The 14,829-nt window shown below is 47.8% G+C and overlaps 1 protein-coding gene across 3 annotated transcripts in view; it reads right to left on the bottom strand.

Moving 5' to 3' along the window:
* Positions 1-5,362, bottom strand: part of LOC308108503 (uncharacterized protein) — a 6,941-nt gene extending 1,579 nt beyond the window's left edge. For 2 of the 3 annotated variants that reach the window (XM_080461486.1, XM_080461488.1), the window contains exons 1-6: positions 5,214-5,362; positions 3,711-4,103; positions 2,984-3,599; positions 517-911; positions 238-329; positions 1-151 (exon numbers count right to left, since the gene is read on the bottom strand). The exon at positions 1-151 is cut by the window's left edge. In XM_080461486.1, coding sequence (XP_080317612.1) covers positions 1-151; positions 238-329; positions 517-911; positions 2,984-3,333 — 988 coding nt within the window. In that variant the 5' untranslated portion in view covers positions 3,334-3,599; positions 3,711-4,103; positions 5,214-5,362. The remainder of the gene's footprint in view (positions 152-237; positions 330-516; positions 912-2,983; positions 3,600-3,710; positions 4,104-5,213) is intronic. The other variant, XM_080461487.1, reaches the window with a different exon arrangement.
* Positions 5,363-14,829: the final 9,467 nt, after the last annotated feature.

Here is a 14,829-nt window from a genome sequence, read left to right as displayed (position 1 = left end):
GCTGACTGTGGCGCCCAACGCCTTGGCGAACAGCTCCAGACCTGGGACACGAACTGAGGACCCCGGTCGGGGAGACTATATCTGAGGGGAGGTCGTGGAGATGGAAAACTTGGTCCACCAGAATGCGAGCAGTCTCCAAGGCCGATAGTAACTTGGGTAGGGCGACAAAGTGGGCAGCTTTGGAAAAACGGTCAATGATTGTGAGAATCACCGAATTTCCCCGAGAGGGGGGCAAACCTGTAACGAAGTCCACTCCGATGTGAGACCATGGCTGGGAAGGAATCGGCAAGGGATGCAGGAGGCCAGCGGGAGGTTGGTTTGAGGATTTGCTACGGGCGCAAATGGGACAGGCTCGGACTTAGATAGGTAGGAGAGAGGGCCACCAGAACCTGCGCCAAACTAATGCCGGCGTGCGGTGGGCTCGTGGGTGACCCGACAGTCGAGAGTCGTGATCCCACTGCAGCACCTGGGACCGAAAAGAGCTGGGGACAAAAAGATGATTTGCAGGACCCGTACCTGGATCGGCCTCCTCCTGGTGGGCCCGGCGTACTTTATCCTTGATGTCCCAATGGAGGATTCCCACCACCAGAGAAGCTGGTAGTATCGGTTCAGGATGCTTGTCCACCTCGGTGGGAGGGAACAGGCGAGAGAGGGCGTCTGGCTTTAGGTTCTTCGAACCAGGGCAGTAAGTCAGGGTGAACCTGAACCTGCTGAAGAACAGGGACCACCTGGCCTGGCGGGCGTTGAGCCGTTTTGCGTCCTGGACATAGGCCAGGTTCTTGTGGTCCGTCCAAACCACGAAGGGGGTTGAGGTTCCCTCCAGCCAGTGCCTCCATTCCTCCAGGGCTAGTTTGATGGCGAGGAGTTCCCGATTTCCCACGTCATAATTACACTCAGCCGGAGACAGCTTCCTGGAAAAAAAGGCACAGGGATGGAGAAGGTTCTTGGGGCCGTGGCGTTGTGACAGAACTGCACTGGGCCAGGGCTTTCGTGGACGATATGACCATCCTCACCACAACCAAGGCGTGTGCTGGGCAGCTGCTGAACATGCTGAAAAGAGAACATCCAGTGGGCCCGCATGGAAATAAAGCCGAGCAAGTCCAGGAGCATCTCAGTCGTCAAAGGGAAGCTGACGCAACATTGATTCTACGTGGGTGAGGAGTCAATACCAACAGTGTCAGAGAAGCCAGTCAAGAGTCTTGGATGTTGGTACCATGCCACTCTCAAGGACACACAGCAAGTGGACCAGCTCAGGCAGGACACCATATGTGGCCTTTAGATTATCAATAAGACCATGCTCCCTGGCAGACTGAAGCTGTGGTGTCTTCAGTTTGGGCTAATACCCAGGCTGATGTAGCCTCTTACCATCTATGAGGTCCCAATCTCAAAGGTAGAGAAACTGGAGAGGTTGGTCAGCTCATTTGCCAGGAAGTGGCTGGGACTCCCCAAATGTTTTAGCAACATTGGACTGTACGGAAGAGGCATTCTGGAGCTTCCTATTTCCAGCCTTGCAGAGGAGTTCAAGTGCTCTAAAGTTAGGCTGGAAATGACGATAACAGAGTCCCGTGATCCATGCGTTGCCCAAGCAGCTCCTACCCTGAAGACCGGAAGGAAATGGACCCCAGCCGATGCTACACAGCAGGCAAAGTCAGACCTCAGATACAGAGACATCGTCGGCCTTGTGTAGCAGGGGAGAGGAGGTCTCAGCCTTGGAGAGAGCAGACCATCATGGCATAGGGCAGCTCCAGCTCAGCGACGACAGCTGGTCGTCAAGGAGGTGCGTCAGCACGAGCAGGCAACGAGGTATGCAAAAGCTGTATCACAAGCCAAGCAAGGACAGTGGGTGAGATGTAAGGGAGTCGAGAGGAGAAAGTTGTCTTGGAGGGAGATGATGGGCATGGAAGCATTTCACATCAGCTTCATCTTACGTGCCACGTATGATGTCCTACCTTCCCCCTCTAACCTCAACCAATGGTACGGACAAGACCCCACGTGCCCCCTCTGTCCATCTCCCGCAAACCTTAAACATATTCTGGTTGGCTGCAAGACAAGCCTGTCACAAGCCCATTTCACCTGGCGGCACAACCACGTCCTGAAGTTCCTAGCAGCTGCCTTGGATACAAGGCGGGTAAAGATCAATGCCTTGCCTTCTCCATCATTCCATCCTACTTCTGCAAGGAAGTTCATCCGAGAAGGTGCAAAGCCAGTCAAAGCCTATACAACACTGGCCAGCTCAGTGGGGCTCGCGACTGGAAGTTGGCTGCAGATCTGAACCAAAGGCTCTGCTTTCCTTCTGAGATAGCCACAACAAATCTCAGACCAGACCTTGTGCTCTGGTCCTCCTCACTCCACACCGTGTACATCATAGAGCTTACTGTTCCCTGGGAGGCTGCTGTGGAGGTGGCATTTGAACGCAAGAGCCTTAAGTACATGGAGCTGGCAGCCGATGCTGAACAACGCGGATGGAAGGCCAAGGTTTGTCCAGTGGAAGTCGGCTGCAGAGGCTTCATTGGCAAGTCAACCATCAGACTGCTTAAGGATTTGGGAATCCAAGGCCAAACCCTACGCCAAACCATCAAAGCCCTCTCAGGTGCAGCAGAAGAAGCAAGTCGATGGCTGTGGATGAAGAGGCGAGACACTACCTAAACTGCCACCAACACCCTCAGCACGTAAGGGTTGAAAGCAGAGGGGGGCACACTCGGGACCCTGGGTTGTTTAATTGGGATTGTTTCACCTAGTCCTGAAAACAGAACGACACTAATACATTTAGATCTCATGTTTAACCACAGTGGAGAATCACAGCCAGCCTCGTCTCAGTCTGGATCCACAATCTCCGAAAATGCCAGAACAAATGTTTAAGAAAACATGATCTTGAAATATCAACGTCATAACAACATTTTAAACAACTATATTCTTGCCTAAAACACTCTTAAAAATACACTCTGTTAAACAATGACGCTCATATTTCAGATTTTTCACTCACAGTTGTATGTTTTCTCCTCCGGCTTCTCTTGCCAAATGCATTATGGGTAAATTGGCTTCCCAAGTCTGCACAGGTCCGTGTCGATGCATCCTCGAAAAAGTGGGCGGAGCGAGGATACATCCGGGTATTCCATGTGTACTTGGTGAGAAACGGCCTAAGAATTGGAACAGTACTTGGTCTCCCACTGATGACGTTGTACGAGTACACGAGAGCACAAGTATGGACGAGTATGGGTATTGGAAAACGGTCTTAGTCTGTCTCTGGATCAGGTTGTTGACAGTGACCTCTGACCTCTGAGCACACAAGCCTCCCCACCACGACAAGGTGACAGCTGCTGGAGAGGAAAACATTAAGGAGGAGGAGGAGGAAGAGTGTCCATGATGGAGGAACAAGAGTCATGAGACCTCAGATGGTGTCTCAGGGTCCAACAGTTTATCATGTCGTGGACCAGAACCAGAACCAGGAGGAGGAAGGTCTGACTTCTTCTTCATCAGTAATGTCACAGCAGCCAAAACACTACCAAAAAAACCAACAGTCAGAGTTGCTCCAGTCAGACCATCATGTCTTCTACCACCTCCCTCTTCCTTCCCTCCATCCTCTCCAAGACCTGAGGGACCTGCAGTCAAAAAGAGAGGAAGAGCATGATGAAGAGCTGCTGTCAGACTCTGATCACATGACTCAGACTTTCTACAAACTCTCACCAACGACCAACTGTGATCCAACAAACCTGCAGCTGCTTCAACAACACCTGGAGAATTCACTGAGAGGACGATGAAGCTCTCAGATTCAATGTTTAAAGATCTCTTTGTTCTGGTCTCTCTTCTTCTCTGGACGACGAAACACTTGTATGTCCCACGGTCATTGAAAGTCACGTTCTTCAGGATCAGACTCGGGTCTCCATTCAGCGGTTCGTCCTTCAGGTCCACTCGGTTCTTGTAAGAAGGAAGCTGGGAGTCTGAAACAATTTGTTTGTTTCGGTACAAAAGAACATACTGGTTCTTCTCCAAGTCCGTTCTGGTCCACTCTACAAGTAAGATGTTCTTGTTGCTCTTGTCTGGAGCTTCACATGACAGAGTGACGTTCTCTCCTTCATCAGCAGTGATGTTTAGGTTTGATGAACCTGAGATGAAACAGGTCAGAGGTCAACAGGTTCAGGTGAGACTCTTCACTTCTCCAGCAGCCAATCAGAGACAAGAACAGAGAGGATGAAGCAGGTGGGAAGCACAGCGACAGACGGTGAGAACGTGAGACTGGAGTCACTGTTTGACTTTTGAGAGATTGTAACTCTGCAAGACGCTTATTCTATGTAAATGTATGATTGTTTTGGTTCACCATTAACTACCTGCTGAGATGTTCTAGGATGTGTTTATATCCGTTCCTAACAGGGGTTCCACTCTGCAGTCCTACTGAAACTGTCATTTAGAGTGGTGGTGAAGAGTTTGGTTATTAATCCAGGTTTCAGGTTTTAATTCAGGAGGAGCAGTTTGCTGAAGGGAATTTTTCTCGACAAAACGACTTCATTTATTACTTTGTCATGGATTTCTTAAGGTGCTGCTTTTGGAATAAAGTTTGTTGAACAGAGTTTTTCTGTCAAGAGTTTTTATTGAAGCTTCAAAAGACACAATCTGGGGCGGCATATCTCGGTTGGTAGAGCGGTCGTCTCCCAATCGGAAGGTTGCAGGTTCGATTCCCATCTCTCCCTGCCTACATGCCAAAGTGTCCTTGGGCAAGACACTGAACCCCAAACTGCCTCATTGGAGTGACAACGCCTTGCATGGCTGCAGCCTCCAATGGTGTGTGAATGTGTGTGTGAATGTGATGAGCTATGTAAAGCGCTTTGGGGGCTGCTCTCAGCTAAAAAGCACTACAAAAGTTAGTCCATTTACCATTTACAATGCAAAATCACATGTGAAACTGCCTGAGTGTGTGTACCGTGGGCAGAGCTTTTAAGGAAACAGAAGGGAGGGGTAAGAATACAATGAGGTCATGGAATTTTACTGTAGGTTCACAGAGTCTCGAGGAGGGTGAGAACCATATCTTGTTCCCACCAATGTGGGTGCAGCTGGAGCAAAGTTACTCTGTAGATAAGGCTTGTACAAGGACAAGCACAGATACAAAAAACATTTGAGCAGAATCCTTCAATGACATATAATAATTTTCCTGAAAAGGTTAAACACTGATCAATTTCTACAAAGTGAGTTTAAAAGAGAGAAGAGGAGCTGTCACTCACCTGCAGACACAGAGAGCACAGTCGTCCAGCAGCTCAGCAGGAAGAAGAACAACACCTTCATTTCTGGAGGGTTCTGGAACGTTGGAGACTGAGACCGAGTGGAAAACTACTGAGGGATCAGGTTCTTGGGAGGAGCTCAGATTATAGTCAGTCAACCAGGAAGAGACTCTGTTTATCATCAAGTCGGGTTCTGAGGGAGGAGACTGTGACTTCATAGGAGGAGCCTGATCAGATTCCAGGAAGAGACTGTGTTTATCGTAAGGTCCCGTTCCAGTCGTCCTCTGGACAGAGACTGTCAAGTCAAGTCAAGTCAAGTCAAGTCAAGTCAGCTTTATTTATACAGCACTTTAAAACAGTTGTGGCTGAGGCCAAAGTGCTTTCCAATAAAAGAGTAAAATAAAAAAGTACAGTAAAGAGTAAAAACAGTGAAATACAATAAACAAACAATAGATTGGCAACAATAAAACCAGGGAAAGAGTCTCAAACATGGTTAAAAGCCAAGGAATAAAAGTGGGTTTTAAGATTAGTTTTAAAAGTGGACAGTGAGGAGGATTGTCTGACGGGCAGTGGTAGCTCATTCCACAACAGAGGGGCTGCAACAGAAAAGGCCCTGTCCCCTCTGAGCTTTCGTTTGGACCTCGGTACCTCCAGAACTGTGATTGAACAAGACAAACAGAGACTAGAGCTGCTCACAGCAGCTGGAGTTTCTCTGCTCCACCAACAAGCAGAGACTCAACAGTCTTTAAACACCAGGTGGAGGAAACACTGACAGGAACTACCTGAACGTTCTCACTCTGCAGGTTCTGAACAAAAGAGAACCTCCCTGAGTCGGCAGCCAATCAGAGGTCAGGCTCACGTTACATGATCCTGCTGAACAATAACAGATCACATTCCACTGCTGTGAGCAATGGCTCTCCTCCTGCCTCCACCTGCAGGAGGAGGTCGGTAGCCTCTCCACCTGCAGCAGGAGGTCAGGAGCCTCCATGGAGCTTCTGTAGAAGTTCACCAGCAGGGGTTGAGATAGGGGAGCCTGCTTTAAGTTTGTTGTTCCTCCTCACCTGTAGGAGGTGTTGTTGGTTCAGGTGAGGTCAGCAGAGATGTGCATGCCAAGGAACCTGAAGCTCCGCCCTCTCCACCTTGAGTTTCTTGGTCTTGCTGGTGTTCAGGTCCAGGTTGTTGCTAATGGACCTTCCTGCCAAGTGCTGGACCTCCTCCTGGTGGTGGTGTGGATGGGGCAGTGGATGGTGGTGGTGGTGGTGTGGTTGGAGGCAGTGGATGGTGGTGGTGGTGTGGATGGAGGTGTCGGCCTCTGGTGATGGAGGCTGAGGGATGCGAGGGTTGTAATAGTGAAACAAGTTTGAAATATAACCAACAGCTCTATGTGATTATAACTGAGAGGTATTTTAGTATAAACATTGGAAGATGCAGTGCCAATAGGAGTTCAATAGTACATACTATTACAATTAAAGTGGAAAACACAGAATACCACGATTTGCTCCAAAACTGTGCTTGATTAAAAGAATGGTATTAAATAGTAAACATGAAGCCTGGAAAGAACCAGTTTATAAAAAAATAAAACCTCAAATTAAGACTGCCCAACTTTTTTAAGAGGTCAATTTACAGCGCTAAAGGTCAAGTAAAGCCAGAAGAGGCCAGAAACAGAGAAAAACGATCAAAAAAAACAAAAAACAGTAAGAAAGACCAGCAGCAGACATGATTCTATTGCAATAACCATGACCATCCACCAGAGGGCAGACCAGAGTAAGTAATAACTGAACCACAAAGAAATATATCTGACCTAAAAGAAAACTTCTACAGCGAATGATGTTATGTTGAGCAATAGAGTCTCTCATGTCTCAACAAGAGGGAAGGTTCATATCATAAACGAGGTATTTATAACATTTTAAAATTAAATTAAAGATGTTTTTTTTAGGAAGAATAAGACCAGATCAGATGAAGAGTAATTTTATCACTCGGAATCAGAAGTTTTAATGAAGCGATCAATCAGAACATTTAAAATAAAACTTACATAAAGTATGGCAGAATGAATGACTTATGATTATAAATAATCCTGAAGTGTAACAACAGACTGGACTGTTGGAAGAGCTTCTAATTATTTTTAGGACAAGAGGTCTGTGTGGGTTTCATAATCTTTATCAGAGACATAAAGTATAGTAAAACCAGATCAATATATGAAAGAAGAACCGTACTAGATGGATGGATAGATAGATAGATAGATAGATAGATAGATAGATAGATAGATAGATAGATAGATAGATAGATAGACAGACAGACAGACAGACAGACCTTGACAAGGCCCCAATAACAAAATACAATACATATTTTAAAAATAAGACACAAGTATGGACATAAAGGAAATGTTAAATGAAAACAGTAAACAGTCGTCGATTTAAAAAAGAATATATGTACAGTCCAGTTTCTTATTTCATTTGGTTTAGAGTAGCTATTGCATTGTGATGAAGTATTTTTTGTAGATGTTTTTACAGGCCAGAGGGACTTTGAAGAGTCTACCTGATGGGAGTAATTGGAAGGAGTGATTGAGGGGGTGAGGAGTGATGGGAGGGGTGAGTGGAGTGATTGAGGGGGTGGGTGAAATGAAGAGGTTTAGAGGAGTGAAGGAGAGGGTGAGAGGAGTTATGGAGGGAGTGAGAGGAGTGATGGAGGGGTGAGAAGAGCAATGGAGGGGGTGAGAGGAGTGGTGGAAGGGGTGAGAGAAATGAAGGTGGGGTGAGAAGAGTGATGAAGGGGTCAGAGGAATGATGGAAGTGTGAGAAGAGTGATGGAGGAGTGAGAAGAGTGATGGAGGGGAGAGAAGACAGATGGAGGGGGTGAGAAGTTTGATGGAGGGGTGAGACAAGTGATGGAGGGGTCTGAAGAGTGATGGAGGGGGTGAGAGGAGTGATGGAGGGGTGAGATGAGTGATGGAGGGGTCTGAAGAGTGATGGAGGGGGTGAGAAGATGATGGAGGGGGTGAGAGGAGTGACGGAGGGGTGAGAAGATGATGGAGGGGGTGAGAGGAGTGATGAAGGGGTGAGAAGATGATGGCGGGGGTGAGAGGAGTCCTCTGTGATCAGGGTGGCTTTCCGGATCACAGAGTGGTTGTACAGATCTGTGTTTGTGGTGAACCAATGATTTTGCCTGTTTGACGATACGGGAGAGTTTTGTTTTGTGTTTGATGGAGAGCGAGCCGTACCAGGGTGAGATATTGATGTAATGATGGATTCGATGAGTGATGTGTAAACCAGGGTTAAAATGCCTCCAGTTTCTAGTTTTGGAAACTCCTCTCTCCCAGACGTGGTCTGATGGGTACTGGACTCAGTCAGAACCAGTGATGGTGGAGCATGGTCCAGTGTCTGGACAAACAACCAATCAGATCCTCCGGCTCAGTGTCAGTGAGATTGTTTGGGTCAACCACTTGACTTTTTTGTTCCTTAACCTCCAGGATTTTTTCAGAAAGTCAAAATGACTGTCCCACTGCGACCAGCCTCAGCATCCAGGGCGCACTGTAGGAGGCCTTGCTTCTGCAGCGCAACAATCCTAAAACATTTCTGCCTCGGCCACATGGAGGCGCTCTCAGTGTGAAGACTTGACAGAAAATGACCCGGAATCCAAGTTTCTGTGTAGATGTTGTCTTTTAAAGGCTGTGGTCTCAAACGTTTGATCAGCTGGTGAGTTGTTGTTTTCGATATGTTGCCTGCTCACAATGTTTGTGTCTTGCTCTCATTTCTTCTTTTTGTACTTTGAAACTCTAAATAGAACTTTTTTAAGATCCGACAGAGCAAAATGCAAATTCCTGAAATTTTATAACTATTCTTGAGATTTTGATCAGGAGTGTATAGGAGGACCTTTATGTTTGGAGGAACAGAGGCTGAGATCAAACCGGAGGCCCTGCAGTGGAACATGTCTGTCCTGGCATGAAGACGCAGAAACTGATGCCCCCCCACCACCACCACCCCCCCCCATCCCCCCACCCCCACCACCACCCCCAGCACCACCACTCAGGCCAGAGGAGAAAACCACAGAGGAAGAGGGCGGGCTCTAATAACTGTTCAACACAAAGTGATCAGTGACTGAACAACAATGATGGATAAAGCATGTCTGATCGGTAAGACTGAACAATTCTACTGATTTAAGTCTGTATGGAGGAGGAGGAAGAGGAGGAGATGTTCCTCTCTCACACAAACATGTCTTCTCTCCTCAGCTCTGATCTTCACAACAATCCTTCCAGGTGAGTTTTTCTCTTCGCCTGCTTCATCTTGGGACTGATGTTCAGGTTTTACTAGGATCCTCTGCTGAGACTAGTAGTACTCTGAGAGTAGTAGTACTCTGCGAGTAGTAGTAGTACTCTGAGAGTAGTAGTAGTAGTACTCTGAGTCAGCAGCTCCACTTCAACAAAACAAACAAAACAGTTTAAAAACGTAGCAAAACTCTTGACGGCCACCTTCATTCCGAACCACCGAAGAATCAGGTTCAGTCTGCAAACGTTCACACTGGGCGGCAGGATGAGGCCAGAAATCGTCTCTCAATAGGAAGGTCGCTGGTTCATTTCCCCAACTGTTCATATGTTGAAGTGTCCTTGAGCAAGACACTGAACCTCAAACTGCTCCAGTGGAGGGACTGTGTGTGTGTGTGTGTGTGTGTGTGTGTGTGTGTGTGTGTGTGTGTGTGTGTGTGTGTGTGTGTGTGTGTGTGTCTGTGTGTGTGTGTGTGTGTGTGTGTGTGTGTGTGTGTGTGTGTGTGTGTGTGTGTGTGTGTGTGTGTGTGTGTTGTACTTTTCTCCATAGTTTGGCTGGTCCTGTGACAACTGGTATTATGGCACCTGTCCACTTCTGTCCTGACGCATAGTTTCAATGTCTTTTCCACCGAGAGATTGAGTATGAAACCAACTTCATCAGTCAGCCGTTAGCATAGCCACCGCCATCAGCATCAGTCATGTGTTAGCTGTTAGCAGCGAAGTGCGGTCCCCGCCCCGCCCCGCCCTGCCCCGCCCCGCCCCGCCCCTTAGCGTGGGGAGCACAAGCCCGACCCGGTGCAGGGCTACAGCGGGGGCGCGGGTCAATGTGTGGACAGATGCCTGACCGTCGGCCGGGTTGGAACCAGACTCGCGTGCAGATGCTTTGACTATCCGGCCAGCGTCTAACGCTCAAGACCGGGCTTGAGCATTGGACGGTGGCTGTATGGCCTGGCATGGCATGGCCCGACATGGTCCGGGATGGCCCCGACGTGGTCCGGGATGGCCTGGCATGGTCCGGGATGGCCTGGCATGACCTGGCATGGCAAGGCCATTGATTGTTGGCTTAGCAACCTCATGTTTGACATTGTTACCGATGCCGTTAAAGAGAAAGGGCAGTATAGCATAGAAATTAAAGTATATAAAGTATATAAAGTGAAGTATATAAAGAGCCTCCTGGAGCTGGCAGGATGTGGTGACGGACCAAACCTGCCGCCGATGGTCATTTTCACACACACACACACACACACACACACACACACACACACACACACACACACACACACACACACACACACACACACTTCCACTCCTCCTGAGATGTGTTGCTGAAGTTGCTTGTTTTCTGTCATCATTTGCTCAAACTCTCAAAATCATGTTCCTCTCTTGTTGCCTCTTTGTTAATTCATGTTCCTGCTTCATGTTACTGTCTAGATAGAGCTGCTCAGGCTGGTTTAATCTAATAACAGTTGGAAAGTATTTGGATCAGTGTGATAACTGCAAATAATATATGTAGCACGAACAGGGGTATTGTATGTTGTCCCCCAGACTCCAGTCTCTTCCTGTTGCAAGAGCAAAAACTGTTCTGACTCTGGAAGGCTCTCAATCACATAATATTGTTTGCCCAAGCTGCCGAACAGGACAAGGGAAAAAGAAAAAAAAGAAAACCAAAACATTGATTAACTTGCCTTTCCAGTTGAAATGTCTGTAGATTAAAAAAATCCAAACAGATGCGACTTATAGTCCAATGCATCTTATTTATGTGTTTTCCTCTTTAAGAAGTATTATCTGACTGGAGCCACTTATAGTCCGGACAATTCAGTAACAGAGTAAAGTTGTTTGGGGCGCAACGATAGAAGTCAAATCCTTTTACTGTATGAACAGTGTATGTATTATCATTTTATTCTAGCAGCTTCTCTCTCTGTCTCAGCTTCAGCAGGTGTGACTGTGAGTCCCAGCAGGTCTCAGTTCCTTGAAGGAGAGTCAGTGTTTCTGAGCTGTGAGGACGGCGGGACAGTGTGGAGGAGAATCAGAGGACAGAGGAGGATCTGTGGAGACAAGTGGGGAAAAGAAGATGGTTCCTCCTGTAACATCAACTACATCCTCAACTCAGATGGTGGAGTTTACTGGTGTGAGTCCAGAGGAGCAGCTGGGAGCATCAACATCACTGTGACTGGTAAGATGTGTGTGTGTGTGTGTGTGTGTGTGTGTGTGTGTGTGTGTGTGTGTGTGTGTGTGTGTGTGTGTGTGTGTGTGTGTGTGTGTGTGTGTGTGTGTGTGTGTGTGTGTGTGTGACTCTGGTGTGTTTTGCAGACTCAGTGATCCTGGAGAGTCCACTCCACCCAGTGATGGAGGGACAGAACATCACTCTGCATTGTAGATCAAGCGCTCCCTCCACCATCATGGCTGATTTCTATAAAGACGGCGACCTCATCAGGACCGAGCCTGCAGGTCACATGACCCTCCACCATGTTTCCCTCTCTGCTGAAGGCCTATACAGGTGTAGCATCAGGGCTGGTGGAGAATCTCCACCCAGCTGGATCTCCGTCACAGGTGAGGAACACAAACCTGCTGCAGGTGTCCTGATGACGACGTCTTTAACTGTGAATTATTTCAGGGAGACTCACCACGACTCCTCCTCCTCCTGGCTCCTCCTCCTCTCATCCTGGCTCCTCCTCCTCTCCTCCTGGCTCCTTCTCCTCTTGTCCTGGCTCCTCCTCTCCTCCACACTCCCCTCGCCTCCCTTTGTGGATCTCCCTGGCGTCTCTGGGTGTGCTCCTCCTGCTGGTGGCTCTGGTTCTTCTGATCAGACGGGTTCTTCACAGGAAGCCAGAAGGTGAGGAACACACTGAAGGTCCGTCTCTTCAGCTGCTTTAACGACGGTTTAACGTCTGGCGTTTCTTTCTTCAGGCGTCGGAGCAGAAGCCTACGTGACCTACAGTGACCTCAACGTGTCGCCTCGTCCACAGCAGCCAATCAGACGGAGCAAAGGTACCCGCCACCAACTTCCTGGTAACCATTTAGTTCACAACCATGACCACGGTCACACACTGGTGCCCATGTTCTGGGAGTCTTTCACTGCTCTGTGGAGAACCGTGGTCCACTTGTCCACAGACTGTTTGGTTTGAGACACATTGGAGGGTCTTCGAGGGTGGAGGTTCTGTTGGAAGTTCTGTTGAAGGTTCTGTTGGAGGTTCAGTTGAAGGTTCTGCCAAAACATCCCTCCATCTAGTTTTCCTCTGACTCCGTCTGGGGTCATGGTATCAGTACCGAGACCAAAAAAGTCTAGAGTCTTAGTCAGAGATTTTTTTTGTTTGTACCAAAATATGCGTGTATATTAATATTGCACAAATATGAATTAAAGTCGACTTTGCTATCCCTGGCATGGGGCACCAAAAATGAATGCAGCTTCACACGGGACACCAGAAATGTAGGGATTTCTTACCTCATAAGGATCACGTGCTACCAGTTATGGAGTGTTTTGAGAGGTGGAGGAAGTGTGTGTGTGAGACCTGGCAAGGAACTACAAACAAGATGGCGGCACCATTCAGAATGGAGGTTACCAGAGAGCAGGAGGGCTGTCCTTGGTCTCCACCATGTGCTGGAGAACAATCAGCCGGCGTCCAGTTACTGTGTGAAGTTGTCTTTGATGTGAAATGTGTAGGTTGTTAGTTAACTAGTTAGTAAAGCCAAGATTAGCATGCAGACCGTGTGTGTGTGTGTGTGTGTGTGTGTGTGTGTGCGTGTGTCATCATTATCAATAGAACTCAATGACTGTAATAGAATCTGATATCATCATCAAAGAAGTCAGTCAATCACTGTAATAGAATCAACACATCTTCATCAAGTTAAACCATTCTGTGCAGAGCATCATGTTAACTAATCATCATGTAAATGCCCAGTGGTTACCAGATCCTTAACTTCTCTGAAAAAGGAGTTTGGTTGTGGTCCAGGCTGGAGGAGGAGGAGAGTTTGGAAGTTCTGACCCTGGTGGTTGGTCTCTGGGTTCTGATCTCTAGTACTGAAGAAGTTCTGACCCTGGTGGTTGGTCTCTGGGTTCTGATCTCTAGTACTGAGGAAGTTCTGACCCTGGTGGTTGGTCTCTGGGTTCTGGTCTCTGGTTCAGGTGAAGTTCTGATGCTGGTGGTCAGAAGAGGAGTCGAGGGTGTCAGCAGGAGGAGCTGCAGTTCACCTGGAGGAAGAGAATCTCTCCAGAGGCTTTTATAAGGTGGGGATTGAAGGTGGTAAATCCTGGAGGCCTCAACCAGTCAGGGGGCTTTTTCACTGGAAAGAACCAGGTGCTAGTTCAGAGCCAGGGCCAGACTCAGCACCAGTTCTTTGTCTTTCCACTGCCAAAGCCCCGGCCAAACTGGGGCTAAACTGGTGCTACGCTGGCCCCACTTCGTTGCTGGGCCAGAGAGGAGCCAGACTGGGGCCCGACGTGTCATCAGCTGGGGGCGGAGTTATCGCTTTCTGAAAATTACAGCGAACACGGAGCCCCAGTGTGGTTACAGAGAAAAAAATAAAAAATACGCGTGGGAACGATTTAATAAGTCGCTCCCTGAAGTTAATAATACGAGGGAACGAGATTATTTAATTCACGTTCTGGGAGCCGCGGCTCTCGGTGATGCTGCAGAGCTCCTCCTGTCAGTCAGCGTGCGTGCGTGCGTGCGTGCGTGCGTGCGTGCGTGCGTGCGTGCGTGCGTGCGTGCGTGCGTGCGTGCGTGCGTGCGTGCGTGCGTGTGTGTGTGTGTGCCAGGCCTGCGGTTTTCTGACTTCCTCTTTCTGATTAAAAGCGTCACATCATCACGGTGACCACTTGCTGCCTCCGTCCTGTGGCGAACAGGTTTCTATGGCAACGTGGCTTTTAGCTAAACGTTCAGCAGAAACTTCAGGAAATGTAGATGACTACCTGCAGGAAACTCACACACACACTGTCTAGTACACTGTGTACCTACTTTGTGTAGGGGGGGCTATAGGTATGGGAATTAATACGATTCTTCCGATTCCGATTCCATTTTTTATTCTGTTTATCGATTCAATTCTTTATTGGTTCTCTTATTGGTTGTTGTTGTTTTTTTTAAGGAGAATTAACATGTAGATTACTGGGGGTGGGAATTGATAAGATTTGATCAATTCTCCTAACAATTCCTGAGTATTTCTTTGAGGGGAAAAAAAGTAGTTTTACACAATCTTCTGCACCAAAAGGAACACATTAATTTTTTCCAAACTTGAAACTTGTATTATAATTTTTCCATTAAAAAAGAACAGTCAAATGTGTATTTGCCTTCATTGGATGCCCCCTGGAATTTACACTTTTATAAATTTTGTGCTGTTGACAAGCTAACCCTCTCTGGGAGGTCG

Source organism: Lipophrys pholis (genome assembly GCF_963383615.2).
Source record: "Lipophrys pholis genome assembly, chromosome: 4".
Taxonomy (NCBI): domain Eukaryota; kingdom Metazoa; phylum Chordata; class Actinopteri; order Blenniiformes; family Blenniidae; genus Lipophrys; species Lipophrys pholis.
The sequence above is the reverse complement of the archived record's forward strand: the minus strand, read 5'-3'. Positions and strand labels throughout refer to the sequence as shown.